This window comes from Agrilus planipennis, unplaced genomic scaffold (genome assembly GCF_000699045.2).
Source record: "Agrilus planipennis isolate EAB-ADULT unplaced genomic scaffold, Apla_2.0 scaffold7, whole genome shotgun sequence".
In the NCBI taxonomy this organism is placed as follows: domain Eukaryota; kingdom Metazoa; phylum Arthropoda; class Insecta; order Coleoptera; family Buprestidae; genus Agrilus; species Agrilus planipennis.
The window spans coordinates 3,433,900-3,448,480 of record NW_020439340.1 but is presented as its reverse complement, the minus strand read 5'-3'; the positions used below and the strand labels follow the sequence as shown (position 1 = coordinate 3,448,480).

General features: G+C 35.8%; 1 protein-coding gene across 50 annotated transcripts in view; it reads right to left on the bottom strand.

The window, feature by feature from the left end:
- The window catches only part of LOC108737663 (Down syndrome cell adhesion molecule-like protein Dscam2), a 69,300-nt gene that overhangs the window by 34,468 nt on the left and 20,251 nt on the right, over window positions 1-14,581 (bottom strand). For 21 of the 50 annotated variants that reach the window (XM_025978664.1, XM_025978655.1, XM_025978654.1 and 18 more), the window contains exons 6-8: window positions 7,447-7,576; window positions 4,187-5,031; window positions 3,963-4,124 (exon numbers count right to left, since the gene is read on the bottom strand). In XM_025978664.1, the coding sequence (XP_025834449.1) occupies window positions 3,963-4,124; window positions 4,187-5,031; window positions 7,447-7,576 (1,137 nt within the window). Of the gene's footprint in view, window positions 1-3,962; window positions 4,125-4,186; window positions 5,032-5,153; window positions 5,275-6,578; window positions 6,709-7,446; window positions 7,577-8,055; window positions 8,180-8,698; window positions 8,829-8,946; window positions 9,071-9,123; window positions 9,248-10,105; window positions 10,230-10,313; window positions 10,441-10,542; window positions 10,667-10,768; window positions 10,893-11,201; window positions 11,320-11,370; window positions 11,492-14,581 lie in introns of all 50 variants that reach the window. The other 29 variants (XM_025978679.1, XM_025978681.1, XM_025978684.1 and 26 more) reach the window with 12 other exon arrangements.

The window sequence follows — 14,581 nt, the reverse complement described above, 5'->3', positions numbered from 1 at the left end:
AAATGTTGTCAGCCGGAAGTTAAATCGTCGTCACAGTTTCGCATCTGCGGTGATCTTCATTGCCTGATTTTCTGGTTATTATGCGATTAAGTCGGGTAGTGGACACAGCGTGTCAACTGAACATCAAGCGGTCTCTTATCTATCCGTTCATGAACATTCTTCTTTACGGTAACTCTTGTTGTTTCGACGATGTTCTGAATGTACATACGTTCGTGTAATTACACGTTTAAAAGAAGGAAGCGGTTCAGTTATTCTGTGGCGTGATTATCATTAATTAAAGAGAGAAAATGAAATTAAAATTGCGTTGAACGCAAACTGGATAATAGTGGATATTTACGGTTTTACAACTTACTAATAGCGGGGAAATTATCGTATATTTTTGGCGTATTTTTAGATTATCGAAAAATGGTATCGATTAGTAATCATGGAGTTTTTTCAAGCGGTACAGTCGATTTTAAAAGCAATATAATTTTGTAAACCGTCACTGTTCACCATCCTTATTATCTTTATTATTAAATGAGAATTAATATCTAGCGTCGTTTCTAATGTTTCTTTGTGAATATTCATAATAACCCTGTCTTACTTAACGTCTAAGTCTTCATATAGATCGAGTCTAACTAGTGAAGTAATGATTAGAATAAATGCTCATTAACACTGCAGTGTTTAAATCTTTTCTGTTATAAGTCACGGAAATTGTTCAGAACGATTATCAGGTGATAATTTATGGGTGATTATTCCCGTTCATAAAAGACGCTCGCAGAAGACTTCCGGTATGACATATGAAATAGAAGAACTACTCTCCTATTTACTAACACGCTTTTAAGCCCACAGCTATTTCATAATTACAGATTATGGAGCTTTGGTGCAGTAAAGACAGACAAAGGTAGGCTTCAGGATCATTCTTTACGAAATCGATAAACTCGTCTAGAAATTTTATTCGCCTTTGCACCGATATGGACTGTTTTTGTAGTTCTAATGTTTTTCAAATTGAAAAAAAATCAGTCAAAAAAAACGCCTTTAATTAGGGTTTCATTCTGATTGAAATCTGGTTTTCTTTTTTAATACTTTCAACAGGTTTCATCTGGAATTATAAGCGAACCACAGCGTTGTAAATTAAATTTTAATAAACTCGATAAAAATTAACATACTCGAGAAGTTTTTTGGCATAGTTCCAGATTATATCATGTCACTGTCAGTACGGATACCTACCGTATGCACTAAAATACGCTCTTTTGGGTGGTTTAAATAAAATTAAAATTGGAATTCAAATAAGCGAGCTATAGTCTCAAAAACTCAGAGTTGTTAATGATAAGGACAATACTGAGAAAAATCCAAAACCTCTCGGTTATCTTTTGCATATAAAATTGTACTGATTGTGAGTAGTAAATATAGATCACTTTGAGTTTGTGAAAGTATGATTTTTTTGCTTACCCGAGAAATAGAACACGATTTTGTGTATACGAAGGGTTATAAACAAGCATCTGTGTGTGAATAAAGTATGTCGTGTGTAGTGGTGATAATATATGGGAGCAACAAGTATTGCTGTTGAAGAGCATGATCTTATAAATCTGTTCAATTACGACTCGTAGAAGTTAAATGTGGTTACCTATCTTTTGAAGCAGCAGTTTTCGCAATATACAACGTTAAAATGGGCATTGCGCCTTTCTTAATAATATATCCCTTATCGTTAGATACATAAAGATATTTTAATTTCTCCAACTGCACAAGATTGGCAAATGAAATCTTATCATAATCTCATTTGTTGTTTTTAGTTGATTCATCTAAACTAGAATGTTTTCTTATTTAGGTTTAGAAAGCTTCTTACCCTGCTAATGAAAACTGAAACGTCGGCAAAATGTTAACAGTAGACGCAGCGATCATCCAAAAACTATGAAAATTATCATATGGTTAGAATGGTTGTTTAATATTCGTTTTTTCTTTAAGTACAGAAAACACATCACTAGTACAGGTATGGTGTGGTAACATTGTTTGTCGACCCTGAAAACACAGAAAATTCACCGTCGGTGTTACAATAGGTACACTCTTTTATCAACTTTTAATTCCTGGAATCCTAATTTTTATCGAAAAGATTTAGCGATAAATCGTTCTCCACGTGTAGACCCACGATATTATTGTAGTGCTTTTTTTAGTCAGAATATGATGCTGATATCGTTAATTTTAGTATTTCTTAGAACTGCAAAAATTATTATTTGCACACTCCGTAATCTTATATCAATAATTTGCTTGTTCCCAAGCAAAAATCCATATAAAAGATTATTCATAATCATTAAAAGACAAATACAGTGTTTAGTTTGGTTTTCATATTAAATTCCCTATAGGAAGGTTTGGATACAATGACTCCGTTTAAAATGACATATCGTTTATTATGACTGATTCTAATGAAATCATATCCGGCTATAGTGACCCAAATGATTAATAATAACATTCTCGCTCATTTTTTTGACCCTTCTTATGTATATTGATATTACAATTCATCGTTCTTTTTCTTTTTCTGTTAATAAATATACACAATTTGTAATTTTTCTTTCTATTAAACTAAATAACTAACCACAAAATAAAGTCGTTTATTTTCTAAGACTATGCTTTGTATGACGCCCGCTTGGTATGACGTGTTTGTCATTTCCCTTCGATGTCATTATAAGCGGATTCTACTGTACATAGGTGCATAATATGGTATGCGGTTGGTGTATGGTTATAGGGGACGAAATAAAAAGTTTAAACTTTAACTGAACAAAAATTTACATTATTAAATAGAGACATGTATGAATGTATCTATCTGGTACTGGTCGGTACCCAGTGGTAGGTATATAAACGGGTACCATATACGTGAATTGTGGTTGTCGATTGGGCTTTACCCGCCTCATTCTGGGCTACGCAGGTGTAGTTTCCGCTATGGATCGGTTCGACCGAACTAATGCTTAAAATACTAGAATGGGTACTGAATCGGGAAACGGACACGCCGTTCCTGTGATGGGATATGTGATTGCCATTGTGGTACCACATTATTTTCAAGGGTCTGTCGCCTTTGGTTACGTAACAAAAAATCGTGACCGACTCCCCAACGTACAAAGATTCGTTAAATGTCGTCAGGGGACTTATTATCGGTAGCACTGCAAGAGATTTAACACTCCTCAGGGTTTTTGGTTTCTTTTAAACACGATTAATAATAATACGACAAGAAATATGTGTACCATTTGATCGTTGGTAAATGCTATCGTTGCTTACCTTGCATCCTCGGTCTTTATCGATTAAAATATTTGTCGAAATATAACGCACATGTATTTACTTTAAAATATGCATAGCTGAAATACAAATACACAATAGTACCTAAGTACTGGGCCAACATAAAAAATAATGTAAATTTTTGATTTTATTATTCTTATTTTTTTATCCTATCAATAAATAATATTTATATTTATTCGCGTGAAAAAACACTTAACAATAAATTCGATTGATTTTCTGCAAATTAATATAGGAAACTAAATAATTAAGTAAATACCTAAATTTGGTAATTGATTGTACTTCTTTNGATCATGTACTTGTGCATTTCGCTATTAAATAATTATTAATTCAATTAACTTTATTATTTCTGTAATCTTCAAGTAGTAATTTCTTACAAATTTCCAACACTTTTTATCAGTCCTTAAATTGTTATAAACAAAATAATGTTTAAAGTAAATCCTTTGGATTCTGTATTTTAAAAGACAATTTTATAGTACGACGTGTTGGCCCAATACAAAAAAAATTATAAACAATAAAAAAGATTTGCAATAAAAAATTGTTGAATATTAAATATTTCCATCAAAAACGTAAAGATAATAGTGAATTGTGTATTTTACATTATATGTAAAATTTCGTCTATAAAAGCACTTTAAGATTTTTTGTAATTTTTGCATATCTTTTTTATATTTAAGAAGAAAAAAAACAATAAGACGACTTACCCATGACTTGAACTTCTACAGATCCTCTAGCACTATATCCTTGAGAGTTCTTCACCACGCAGGTGTAGGAAGCTTGATCGGAAGCCCGTTCGACATTTTCAATAATCAACGTACCATTGGGGAAGACCTTCTGTTTTCTAATGATTGGAAGAACTCTGCTATCTATAATAAACGACAGAAATTAGACGTATTCTTCTCAATTTTTGTAACCATCCGTCTCTTACCCCTTTCCCAGGTGATGCTGTCAACAGGATGTCCGGCATAGGGGCAATGAACTATCAAAGTCCCTCCTGCGACAATCGCTTGCTTTTCCATAGACCTTACGTATGGGAGACCATAAACATTGATTCTGGCCCGATGTTCGGTAGATCCAACTTTGCTACTGGCCACACATTTGTACAAACCCCCGTCATTGGTATGTATATTGCTGATATTCATGTTCGAAACAACATCCCCGTTAACGGTAACGTATTGCCCTATTTGGTATCTGTCGCTGTTAGAAAGGCGTCTTCCGTCAAGTTCCCAAGTGATTTCGGGGGTGGGATTGCCGGACGCGATACATTGCAAGAAAACAGTTTGACCAGGTTGGAGGATTTCGTCGCTAAACGAGTGTCGAATTAGGGGTGGTTCGAATCGACCCCCAAGTTTCAATTCTGCCGTTGCCTCGGCACTTTCTTGGTCATTTCGTATGAAGCACTGATACATTCCCTTATCTTCTTTCCGGACCGATTCAATTCGTAGAATAGCGTCATGATGGTCTAAAGGTTTTCCGTCTTTAAGCCAGTTGATGGTCTTTATGGGATTGCCTTCGAAATGACAGGTAAAGACTGCCGGTCTTCCAAAATCGACTGTTTGTACTTGGGGTTCTACAGAAGCTTTCAAAGGGGCCGTTACCGTTAAAACTGTTTCAACACTCTCACCCCCCACAGAATTATTTACCACGCATAGATATTTTCCCGAATCTTCGACTTTAGCTTCGCGAATGATCAGAGTACCGGCGACCTGTTTTACCCTATCGTCTAGTTGGACTGGTTGTTTACGAGTGGTACCATCGACGAACTTGTACCATCTGTAACAATGGAGAACGCGTTCAGAAAAACCTCCCCATTATTTTCTCAATACGTATTGAATGTTATAGCACGATGAAAAAACATTGGGATCGGGTAATTGTTTTCGACCGGAATTTATTACCTCACGAGTGGAACAGGGTACGCCTGAGCGGGACAAAAAGCAACAACAACTTGTCCACTATCAATTCGCACTACATCGATCGTTTTTCTACTTAATTGGGGACCAACCGATCCAGTGGGTTCTGAAAAGGTACAAATGGATACCTACTAATTAAACAGAGGTAAAGTCCAAGCCCAGCGTTTGAGAAGTACAACAACAAGTAGAAGTTTTTTGAAAGCCTAAACATTCGGACTCGTTCTTACCTTTTTAATGGAGGAGGAAACGCCTGGGCGTCGCATAAAAGAACGATGCTAGAATGACTATTGCCTACGAGTTTATTTAAGCCATCTCCTGAAATTTTAGGCCCTGTACGACCTGTAGGTTCTATAACAAAGAAATACGGACCTACCTATAGCTGTCTATAGCTATTAAAGACACATTCACAACTAGGTTTAATTTCAAACGAACGATGGCGATGACGTACAGTTGTTGGGATAAAGTAAAACGTGGAGTAAGTACCAAAATTTTGTTTCCAAAATAGGCACTCACCTGAAAACAGGATAAGGGTATCCCACAACGAGACATAAAATCGATACGATTGACTTTTCCGGAAATGTCGCTATTCTCCATGGTATCTTTTCACCCACAATCTTGGGAGGAATTTTGTTGGTAGGTTCTGAAAAGAACCAGCAGTTAGGATTCTGTATTCAACATTAAAATTGAAAGGAGAAAAAGCTGAGTAACTGACAATGAGTCATGTTCAATCAAGCGTTATCAGTTGAAAAGAAAAGTAACAGACACCTAAAGCGAGTACAAAAAGAGCTATACAGAATCCCTATGCTGGTTACTCATGCAACAACTACATAACTTCAAGGAAGAGTAACAGGGCAATCAAAGCAGCTAATAACCACCTACCTTAGATCATGTACTTGTGCATTTCGAAGGGTGATTTTGTACTGAAAATGTGTGTGTAAGGGCATATATTGAAATCAATAGAGTTTTGTGATTACCATTATATGATTAATCATATTTGAAATCAAATAAGTGATTATCCAAGCGAAAATTATTTTCAATTTTATAAATATTTAAGAGAATTTATTAGCGGATAATTTTTTGATGTATAAATAAACGAAATTCTGACGTAATTATTTGTAATAATAACTAGTAATGTGTCAATTATAACAGAAAGGGTCACTGCAGGTTAGTTCCTTATCAAACAAAATATAAACTATAATAAATATATTATAGTTGTAAATGTTATAGAATAGTGAGAATCTTTTTTAGTTGTTATGTTTATCATACTCATTAGTACCAATATACCCTCAAAAAATAATCCGGATATACCTCTGGGACCGATTCACTGTGCTTATTGTCCTTAGCCCTTTGAAAACATTTAAAAATCTCCATACCTGACCCTCAACTTGTAAATAAATCTGACTTACATACCTATATCGAGGTATAGGAAATCCTGTAACCTGGCACTGAAGCCAAGCGGTTTCTAAAAACGGAACGTAAACATCTTTCCAACCCTTGTACTGTTCACCGTCTTTTTTAGGTGCCACATTACTTGTAGGTTCTATAAACCAACAATAACATTACAACTAACAATTTTGTTTAAAAAATTAATTACAGGATGTCCTATACGATAACGAGAGACCAGAGAGATAAAGAGAGAAATAGACAACTATTACGTAACGACTCACATAAAACGAGGTACAGGATACCCCGTAACCTGACAGGTTAACCAAGCTGTTTCGGTTTGCAAAACGTTCAACATTTTCCAACCCACGAATTCAGCACTAAGTTTTTTTGGGGGAACATTATTAGTGGGCTCTGAAATTGTCAAAAGAACCGAAGTACAATTTAAAAAAAAAATAGCAACGAAAAAGACTGCCAACCTAAATAGTGGAACGGGGTAACCCACGACAGGGCACATCAAAACTGCAGTATTTGCGCTACTTGTAATAATTCTTGTCAGACTTATTTTTTGATCGATAGCTTTTGGCGCTAAATTATTTGTGGGCTCTGCAAAGAAAATTATCCTTTTAGGATATTGATCGATACCATGACGTCTCAAGCCCAAAAATGCCTAAATATGTACATGTACATACCTAAATAGGGGAACAGGGTAAGCCACGACCGGGCACATTAAAACCCCTACGTCACCGAATGATGTTTCGATCAGTGTAAATCTTATCTTTTGATCTACTGCTTTTGGGGCTAAGTTATTTGTTGGTTCTGAAAATAGCATAAAAGATTCCAAAATTGACTAAAAGCTGCCAAAATACATGCAAAAAAATTAAATATTTCGCACCTGTACAAAGGGACAGGGTAGCCGACAACTTCGCAGGTAAAGGCAACGGTTTTGTTTAACGATTGGAAATACATTTTACCCCCGTCATATTTTTGACCACTAGTTTTCGGAGGTATTCTACTTGCGGGTTCTACAATAACATTTTTAACTCGTAAACGTGACATAAATAAAAATAAACAGCCCCTACCTAAACATAGGCACGGGGTACCCCACAACCGGGCACAGTAACACCACGGAATCGTTAATTTCATTGACGATATTTGTAAAGCCGATTTTTCTGTCTACAGCTTTCGGAGCCAGATTATTGGTGGGTTCTAGAAGAAACGAAAGAAAAACCGTGAACCCGAGAAAAAAATACGAATTAAGCCCAGACTTGCGCGCCAACGAAGGAAAACGTATTAGGAAGCAGTTGGACTTACCTGAATCTTGGCGAAGGATATGCTTGAGCCTGACACAGCAAAGCAAATCCTTGTCTGACACCTCTCGTGTATGAAATACTTGTGGCATCGTTTGAAAATGCCGGTGCTTTATATCCGACTGGTTCTGATTTGTGAATAAAATTTTTCTGACATATTTACTAAATCCCTAACTACTCTAATAACCTCTTACCTGAACATGGGAACGGGCAAAGCCTGAGCGGGACACATGAGTGCAAAACTTTGGCCTGAACGTCTTTCGTAAGTGAAACTTTTGGAGTCCGTAGCAAATGTGGGAGGTTTAAATCCAATGGGTTCTAACATAGGTAAACAGATGGTCTACTTTTGATATTAATTTAAAAAAAAATCGGTTGTCTGTAAAGTCGGTTTACTGACGATAATTGAACGTGACAACGTCATAAGAAAATACTGATGGAATGGTTTCATTTTTCAAAAGAAAATTTTAATTTTATTTGGTTGATAGATATTTTGTATGGATATAGAGAAGGAGGTAAATGGAAATATATTATTGTATGGCAGCTGTCCAAGCGGACGCATCGCTCACTCAAGTAGGAGAGAGACAGATGTCGAACGCTGCCGAACGCGGAAGCCGATTGTGCCTCTTTGTTGCTCGTTCCGCGCTCTCGCTTGCACTTCAAGCGTTAAATGGAACGCCTCAGAGCGAGGTAACGCCGCATGCGTCATGTTTTTTCGTGCGCGCAGCCGGCTCCATCGAATTATAAGACGTTGTCACGTCAAAAAAAAGCCAGGCATTTGAATGTTTGGGATAGTTGGATGCTTTCAAAACCGAGCTAATAAAGAATATGATTACTCACTTAAAAATAGGTGAAGGATATGCCTGAGCTTGGCAAAGTAATGCAAAGCTTTGTCCCATATGTCTAGTAAAAGTGTACGAAACACTTGTAGCATCATTAGAAAATGTTGGTGGTTTATATCCAACAGGTTCTAGGCGAAAAATAAGAAAATTTAAATGTCCAATTGTCCGATGTTATTGAAGTACAAATGTTAAGATAGGCGTTCCCTTTTGCGTTGCTTTTATATGTAGTATTTTTTCTTTACTTACTTGAAAACGGGTACAGGCAATGCTTGAGCTGGACATAAGAGACTAAAACTCTGGCCAAAGTGCTTTACAGCCGAAAAAATTCGGGAATCTGATGAAAAAGTGGGAGGCTTGGATCCTACAGGTTCTGGAGATTTAGAAAGAAACAAATGTACAATAAAAGTTAGAAAAGACTAGTACCTGAACAACGGGACAGGCAAACCTTGTGCAGGGCACAGCAGAGAAAAGCTTGTACCACTTTTCATTTCGTAAGATGATGTTTTTGAAGCAGAAGGAAAGCTAGGACCTTTGCTTCCTATGGGTTCTACAATAAGGGAATTGTTCAATTCTTTTACACAAAAATATTCTGAATATTGGGATAGAAAAGATAAGTAAAATCGTATGAGCTCTAAACAATTTTAAATTACCTAAAAATGGGAATTGGCATGGCTTGAGCTGGACATAACAAAGCAAAACTTTGTCCTCGATTCCGTTGATAACCCATGCTCTTCATATCGTTAGAAAATTTAGGAGCTTCACTCCCAACGGGTTCTGTTACCGTTTAGAAAAAAATTAACGACTAGTAGGTAAAAGTACCAAAACTTACAGGAATCTAGGAACCGGCAAACCCTGTGCTTGGCAGAGTAGGGCGAAACTTTGTCCAACGTTCCTCGCGAAAGCGTTTATAAGATTGTCCGTTTGAAAAACAGGGGCCTTGACACCGACAGGTTCTTGGAATAAGAAAACAATAACAGCAAAATGAACATTACCTGAACAGAGGGACAGGGAACCCCTGAGATTGGCACAAAATCGCAAAACCTGAACCCGACTTCCTCTCCATATACTTAAACTTCGAATCGACAAAAGAAGTTGGAGCTCTAGTACCGATGGGTTCTACACAAATTGAACAAAAACTAACAAATACCACCCAAAAAATATTTAAAAAAGGGGGAAAACTACCTGAATAATGGCATAGGGTTTCCTTGAGCCTGACAGAGAAGAGAAAAGCCACTGCCAGTTCGTTTTTCAATGGTCGTACTTTTAACGTCATAAGACAGATGAGGAGCTCTCAAACCAACGGGTTCTATTGCAAGGAATAATTAAATCAGTAAAAAGAAAACCTTAAAAAGGTAGCCGCTGATGGTGGGATAGGTAAACCTATTATAACAACCGGGTTGATTACCTTATTAAGGGCACAGGATAAGCTTGAGCTTGACAAAGAAGCGTCACGTTTTTATCAACTGCCGACTCGAACCAACGACTTTTATCGAGGGTTGGGAACTTGGGTTTTACCAAACCAACAGGCTCTATAGAAATCGAAAGGTATAAGGCATTAAATAAATAGTAACCCAGGGCACCCTTTCTTAGACAAATCCTGCAGAAATAATTACCTGAAAATAGCAACAGGGTAACTCTGAGCAGGACAATGTAACGTAGCAGGAGATTTGGATGTGATTTCAACAGTCTGAATTTTCGAAGTTCCTGGAGTTAATCTAGGTGATACACTACCAACCGGCTCTAAAAAAATATTGTTTGCTGTACATCGAGCAAAAGCTTGTGGCAGTTTCATTCCTAAGTCTTACCTTTAATGATGTTTCACCTTTAATTTACGAGACGTACCTGTAAATAGGAACGGGAAAAGCCTGCATTGGGCACTGCAAACTCAAGTTTTTGAAAACACGCGCTTTGATTGATCGAGATTCATCGCCAGAAGTAAGTTTAGGAATGACTGTGCCAATTGGTTCTGGAAACAATTTTCAATAGGCACTATCTCAATTTACAACAGGGGAGGGGAGAATATCAGATAGGGTAAACTACCCTTGCTGTTAGCATAGTTAATAGTTACCTAAAAAAAGGTACCGGAAAGGCCTGATACGGGCAAAGCAGGGTAATGCTGTGATTAAACTTGGTTTCAGCTGTGCGACTTTTATCCCCGGAAGTGAGTTTCGGGCCCAATCTTCCAACGGGTTCTACACCAAGGAAATTCGAATTGAAAATTTAATTGTATCGAACAAGACAAGGTTAAAAACAACTGTCAATTTTACCTGTAAAGAGGTGGAGGACTGGCTTGACCAGGACACTGGAGGGAAAATATGTGACCTGTTTTGGTGAAATAATTAGTCGGGAAAGCCGGAATATGTGGCTTGACGCTCCCAACTGGCTCTACAGATTTACAAGATACATTCCCATTTACTATGTAACCCTTAAATATTTTTGAGACAGGGTACCCGGTAATAAAACAATTTATTACGCATGCGCAAACTGTTACAAAAAGTTACCTAAATAAAGGAGCCGGAAATCCTTGAGCTGGACAATGCAAAGTTACACTTGACCCCATCTCTACGTCGTCTATCGGGGGATATTTGCTAATACGGGGCCTTACATTTCCTACTGGCTCTGAGTAAAAATAAAGCTAAAATTACTTTGAAGGACTACGTTAAAAATTACCTTGCTAAAGGTACAGGAAATCCCTGCGCGGGACATAACAAGCTCAAACTAGAATTGGTGGGATAAATGTAGTCCTTTCTAGTTTCGAGTGGAAATTTTGGTTTTGTCGAAGAAACGGGTTCTATAAAAATTGAAACGCTTAAATATTTTCAAGTTGCTGGGATAGGGCGCGAGGTGCGAGGAAGTGACTCTTGATAACGCGAAAAGACCTACCTGATAAGTGGTACTGGGAACCCTTGTGCTGGACATAGCAAGTTAATAGTTTTGTTTCTGTTAAATTTATATTCTTTTTTTGTTTCTATTGTAAGAGTTGGCGACATACGTCCAACCGGATCTGGAAAGGACAAAACGGAACAGCTGAGTCTAACCCAAGCACCTGTGCAGAGGTAGGGACTGATCCAGAAGAAAGTAGATAACAAAATAAAAATGGTACGTACCTGTAGATGTTATAATTTGTAAGTACTTCTTTCCGTAAGTAGTGATTGTTTGTTGCTTTCGAAAATTTAGAGAGAGGGAGAGGAAATAATGTAAAAGTAATAATTTTGTTAATTTTGATGTGCCCGTCTGCTAAGCAAGGGTACCCTATCCCAACATTCAGGCAGTCTGGGCTTGGACTAAACTGCCAAAGCAGAAACTACGTTTCTTTCGTATGAGAAATGTAGTTTCTACTTTTCGCTCAGATATAAAATAAATCACAAAGACGTTGCACTTCAACCCCGTCTGAATCAATGGCCATTTGGCAGAAGAATCGTTTCAATTTTATCTACATAGAATTTCAATGGTGTATATATTGACTCTATTGAAATTTATCGCCGCTGCCAAACCTGTCGAAACTTTTTGCCATCTCATGCATAAAAGAAATGGGATTGTTTATGAGATTAGCGAAGTTCGACTACATCCGACATTAGAAGCAAGCGTCTAAATCGGGGAATTTATCCAATAAAAGCGATACTTCCTGTACCAGGCGTAGGTACGAAGGAAATTCAATATTAGCACCGACTGGAGAGGTTATTGAACCACCTACTACACTTTTTTTTTTGTTTCACACCATTCATTCATAGAGGTTGAAGTAGCAACTTGATTTTCGTTCCGCAAGAAAACACTTGTTACTTTTTTTCCTATTATTTACCCCATTCTTAGAAAAAATAGGGAAAATGAAAAGTGATTGGGAACATCAAAATATATAATGCCGTAGAATGATATGCATTTTGTAGAAATACAAACTGATAAAATTTCAATATCTTTTAATTGATGTTACTGAAAGTCTTTCTTGTTTGTATAACTTCTGTTCATCTCAAACAATAATTTTAATATTTCTTTATAAACTTTAACTTTACTTCAATATCACATGTTCTTTTTGAAGTTTAAAAGTTTGGAAATTTGTAAAATGTTTCCAGTTATATACAATGTTGAAATTATTCTCAAAATTTCGAAATTCTTAAATATTCTAATGATGATATAATAATAAATGTATTTTCAGCTTTTCGTTTTAATGAATATACGAAAGTACTAATTTTACAGTCGTTCTAATTACCCAATATTTTTAATTTTCCCATTTTTCCCTAAACAGTTTTAATGAAGAGCAGTTTGCATAATAATTCGAATAATAGGTGTACAGTGCAACGAACCATTTCAATCAAAATTAAAGATAATTACGTTGATGTGCAATAACTTGGTTAACGGATAATTAAAGTAGTTTTAACATCACAGTATCTACGTAGGGAATTTAACGTGGAATGCTCTTTGGAACCAGTTCAACCATTCTAAATAGCGTTCCTTTTATAGCTCTAGACTTTTATCCTTAATTCGCTTACTGCAGTAAACGCTGCAACCGTCTGTTGTCCTACATTTCGATCTAAATAAATTTTAGCCGCTCTTCAAAGTGTCATTGATATTTTGTAGTGAACTCAGTTATTTTGTAGTTTAATTAATTCAAAAAAGTAACAAGTGCCTCATATTTTTTCCCACGGGACGCACCTACAATCAATCTACTCAAACGCGTACCCTGAAAGCATTTTAATGAAACTCGAATTATAAAAAGCAGTTTAACTGTTGAAAGACAATGAAAATGTAATGCATTAAGTAACTAGGTATGTTCAATTGATTACGTGTATACTATGCATAATGTACTATAAAATTTATGATCTTTCAGGGTACGAAGATTTAAAGGCTGCTTGAATTTTTTGAATTTTGTAAAGTTAACATCGAATTTAACAAAATATGATTATTAAATTAATGGTTAAAAAATTATATAAATATTGTTGTTGTATATTGTCAGTGTACAACAAGACATCAGACCGGATCTAGACGATTATCTCATACAGGAATTATATATATATTATTATTGAAATACAACACGTTTAGTGAAGTGATACAATACGCGATACATTAACCATGGAAAGCATTCTTTTGTCCAGTAGTCAAAGAGCAATTGTATAATATTATTTATACATTATATATATGGTTCTTGACCACGTATTATATACGTATAGTATGTATAATTCAAGCAGCCTTTTTTACTGACAAAAACGAAGGTGGAATAACAATGAAAAACGACTAATAGCCGATCCAAAACTGGAAGAAATCGTGTGGTGTATAACAATTTCTTTTTCGAAAAGAATAAGAAAACGGAATGTTAATATTATATATTTTTTTTTGGAATTTTAGTTCGTGCAGTTAATGATTTCCCTGTTATATGTATGCATGTATGTATGTGTGTATGTTAAAAGCCTTATTGAGTTTTATTAGGCACTAATGTACATTTTATCGCAAGATAGTGGCAACAAAGTGTTGTTAATTGAACATTTCAATTCGTAATCGTTCGGACCTTAAAAGACAACAAGAAAAAGTAATAAAATTAAAAACTCATTACACTCTCCCTTAATGAAGCAATTAAGTACTTATTATTGTAGAATGGGCTGACAATTTTTTAGGTTAAAACTGATTTATATGTAAAATAAAACAACCCAAATATAAAATATATTCGCCCTATTTAAAATAATGTAAAAAAAAGGACTCTCTATCTATGTTGACCTTCTAGTGAAATGTAAATATAAAGGACAAGTATCAATCTATCAATAAGGCCACATCAGTATCAATAGGGCATGTCGTAAAAGGGTTCATATACGGTATTGACATTAGAACCAGATTAGTCTAAATTAGAACTGGGGCAGTCTTTTTTTAATAATAAAATATATCTGACAGGTTAACC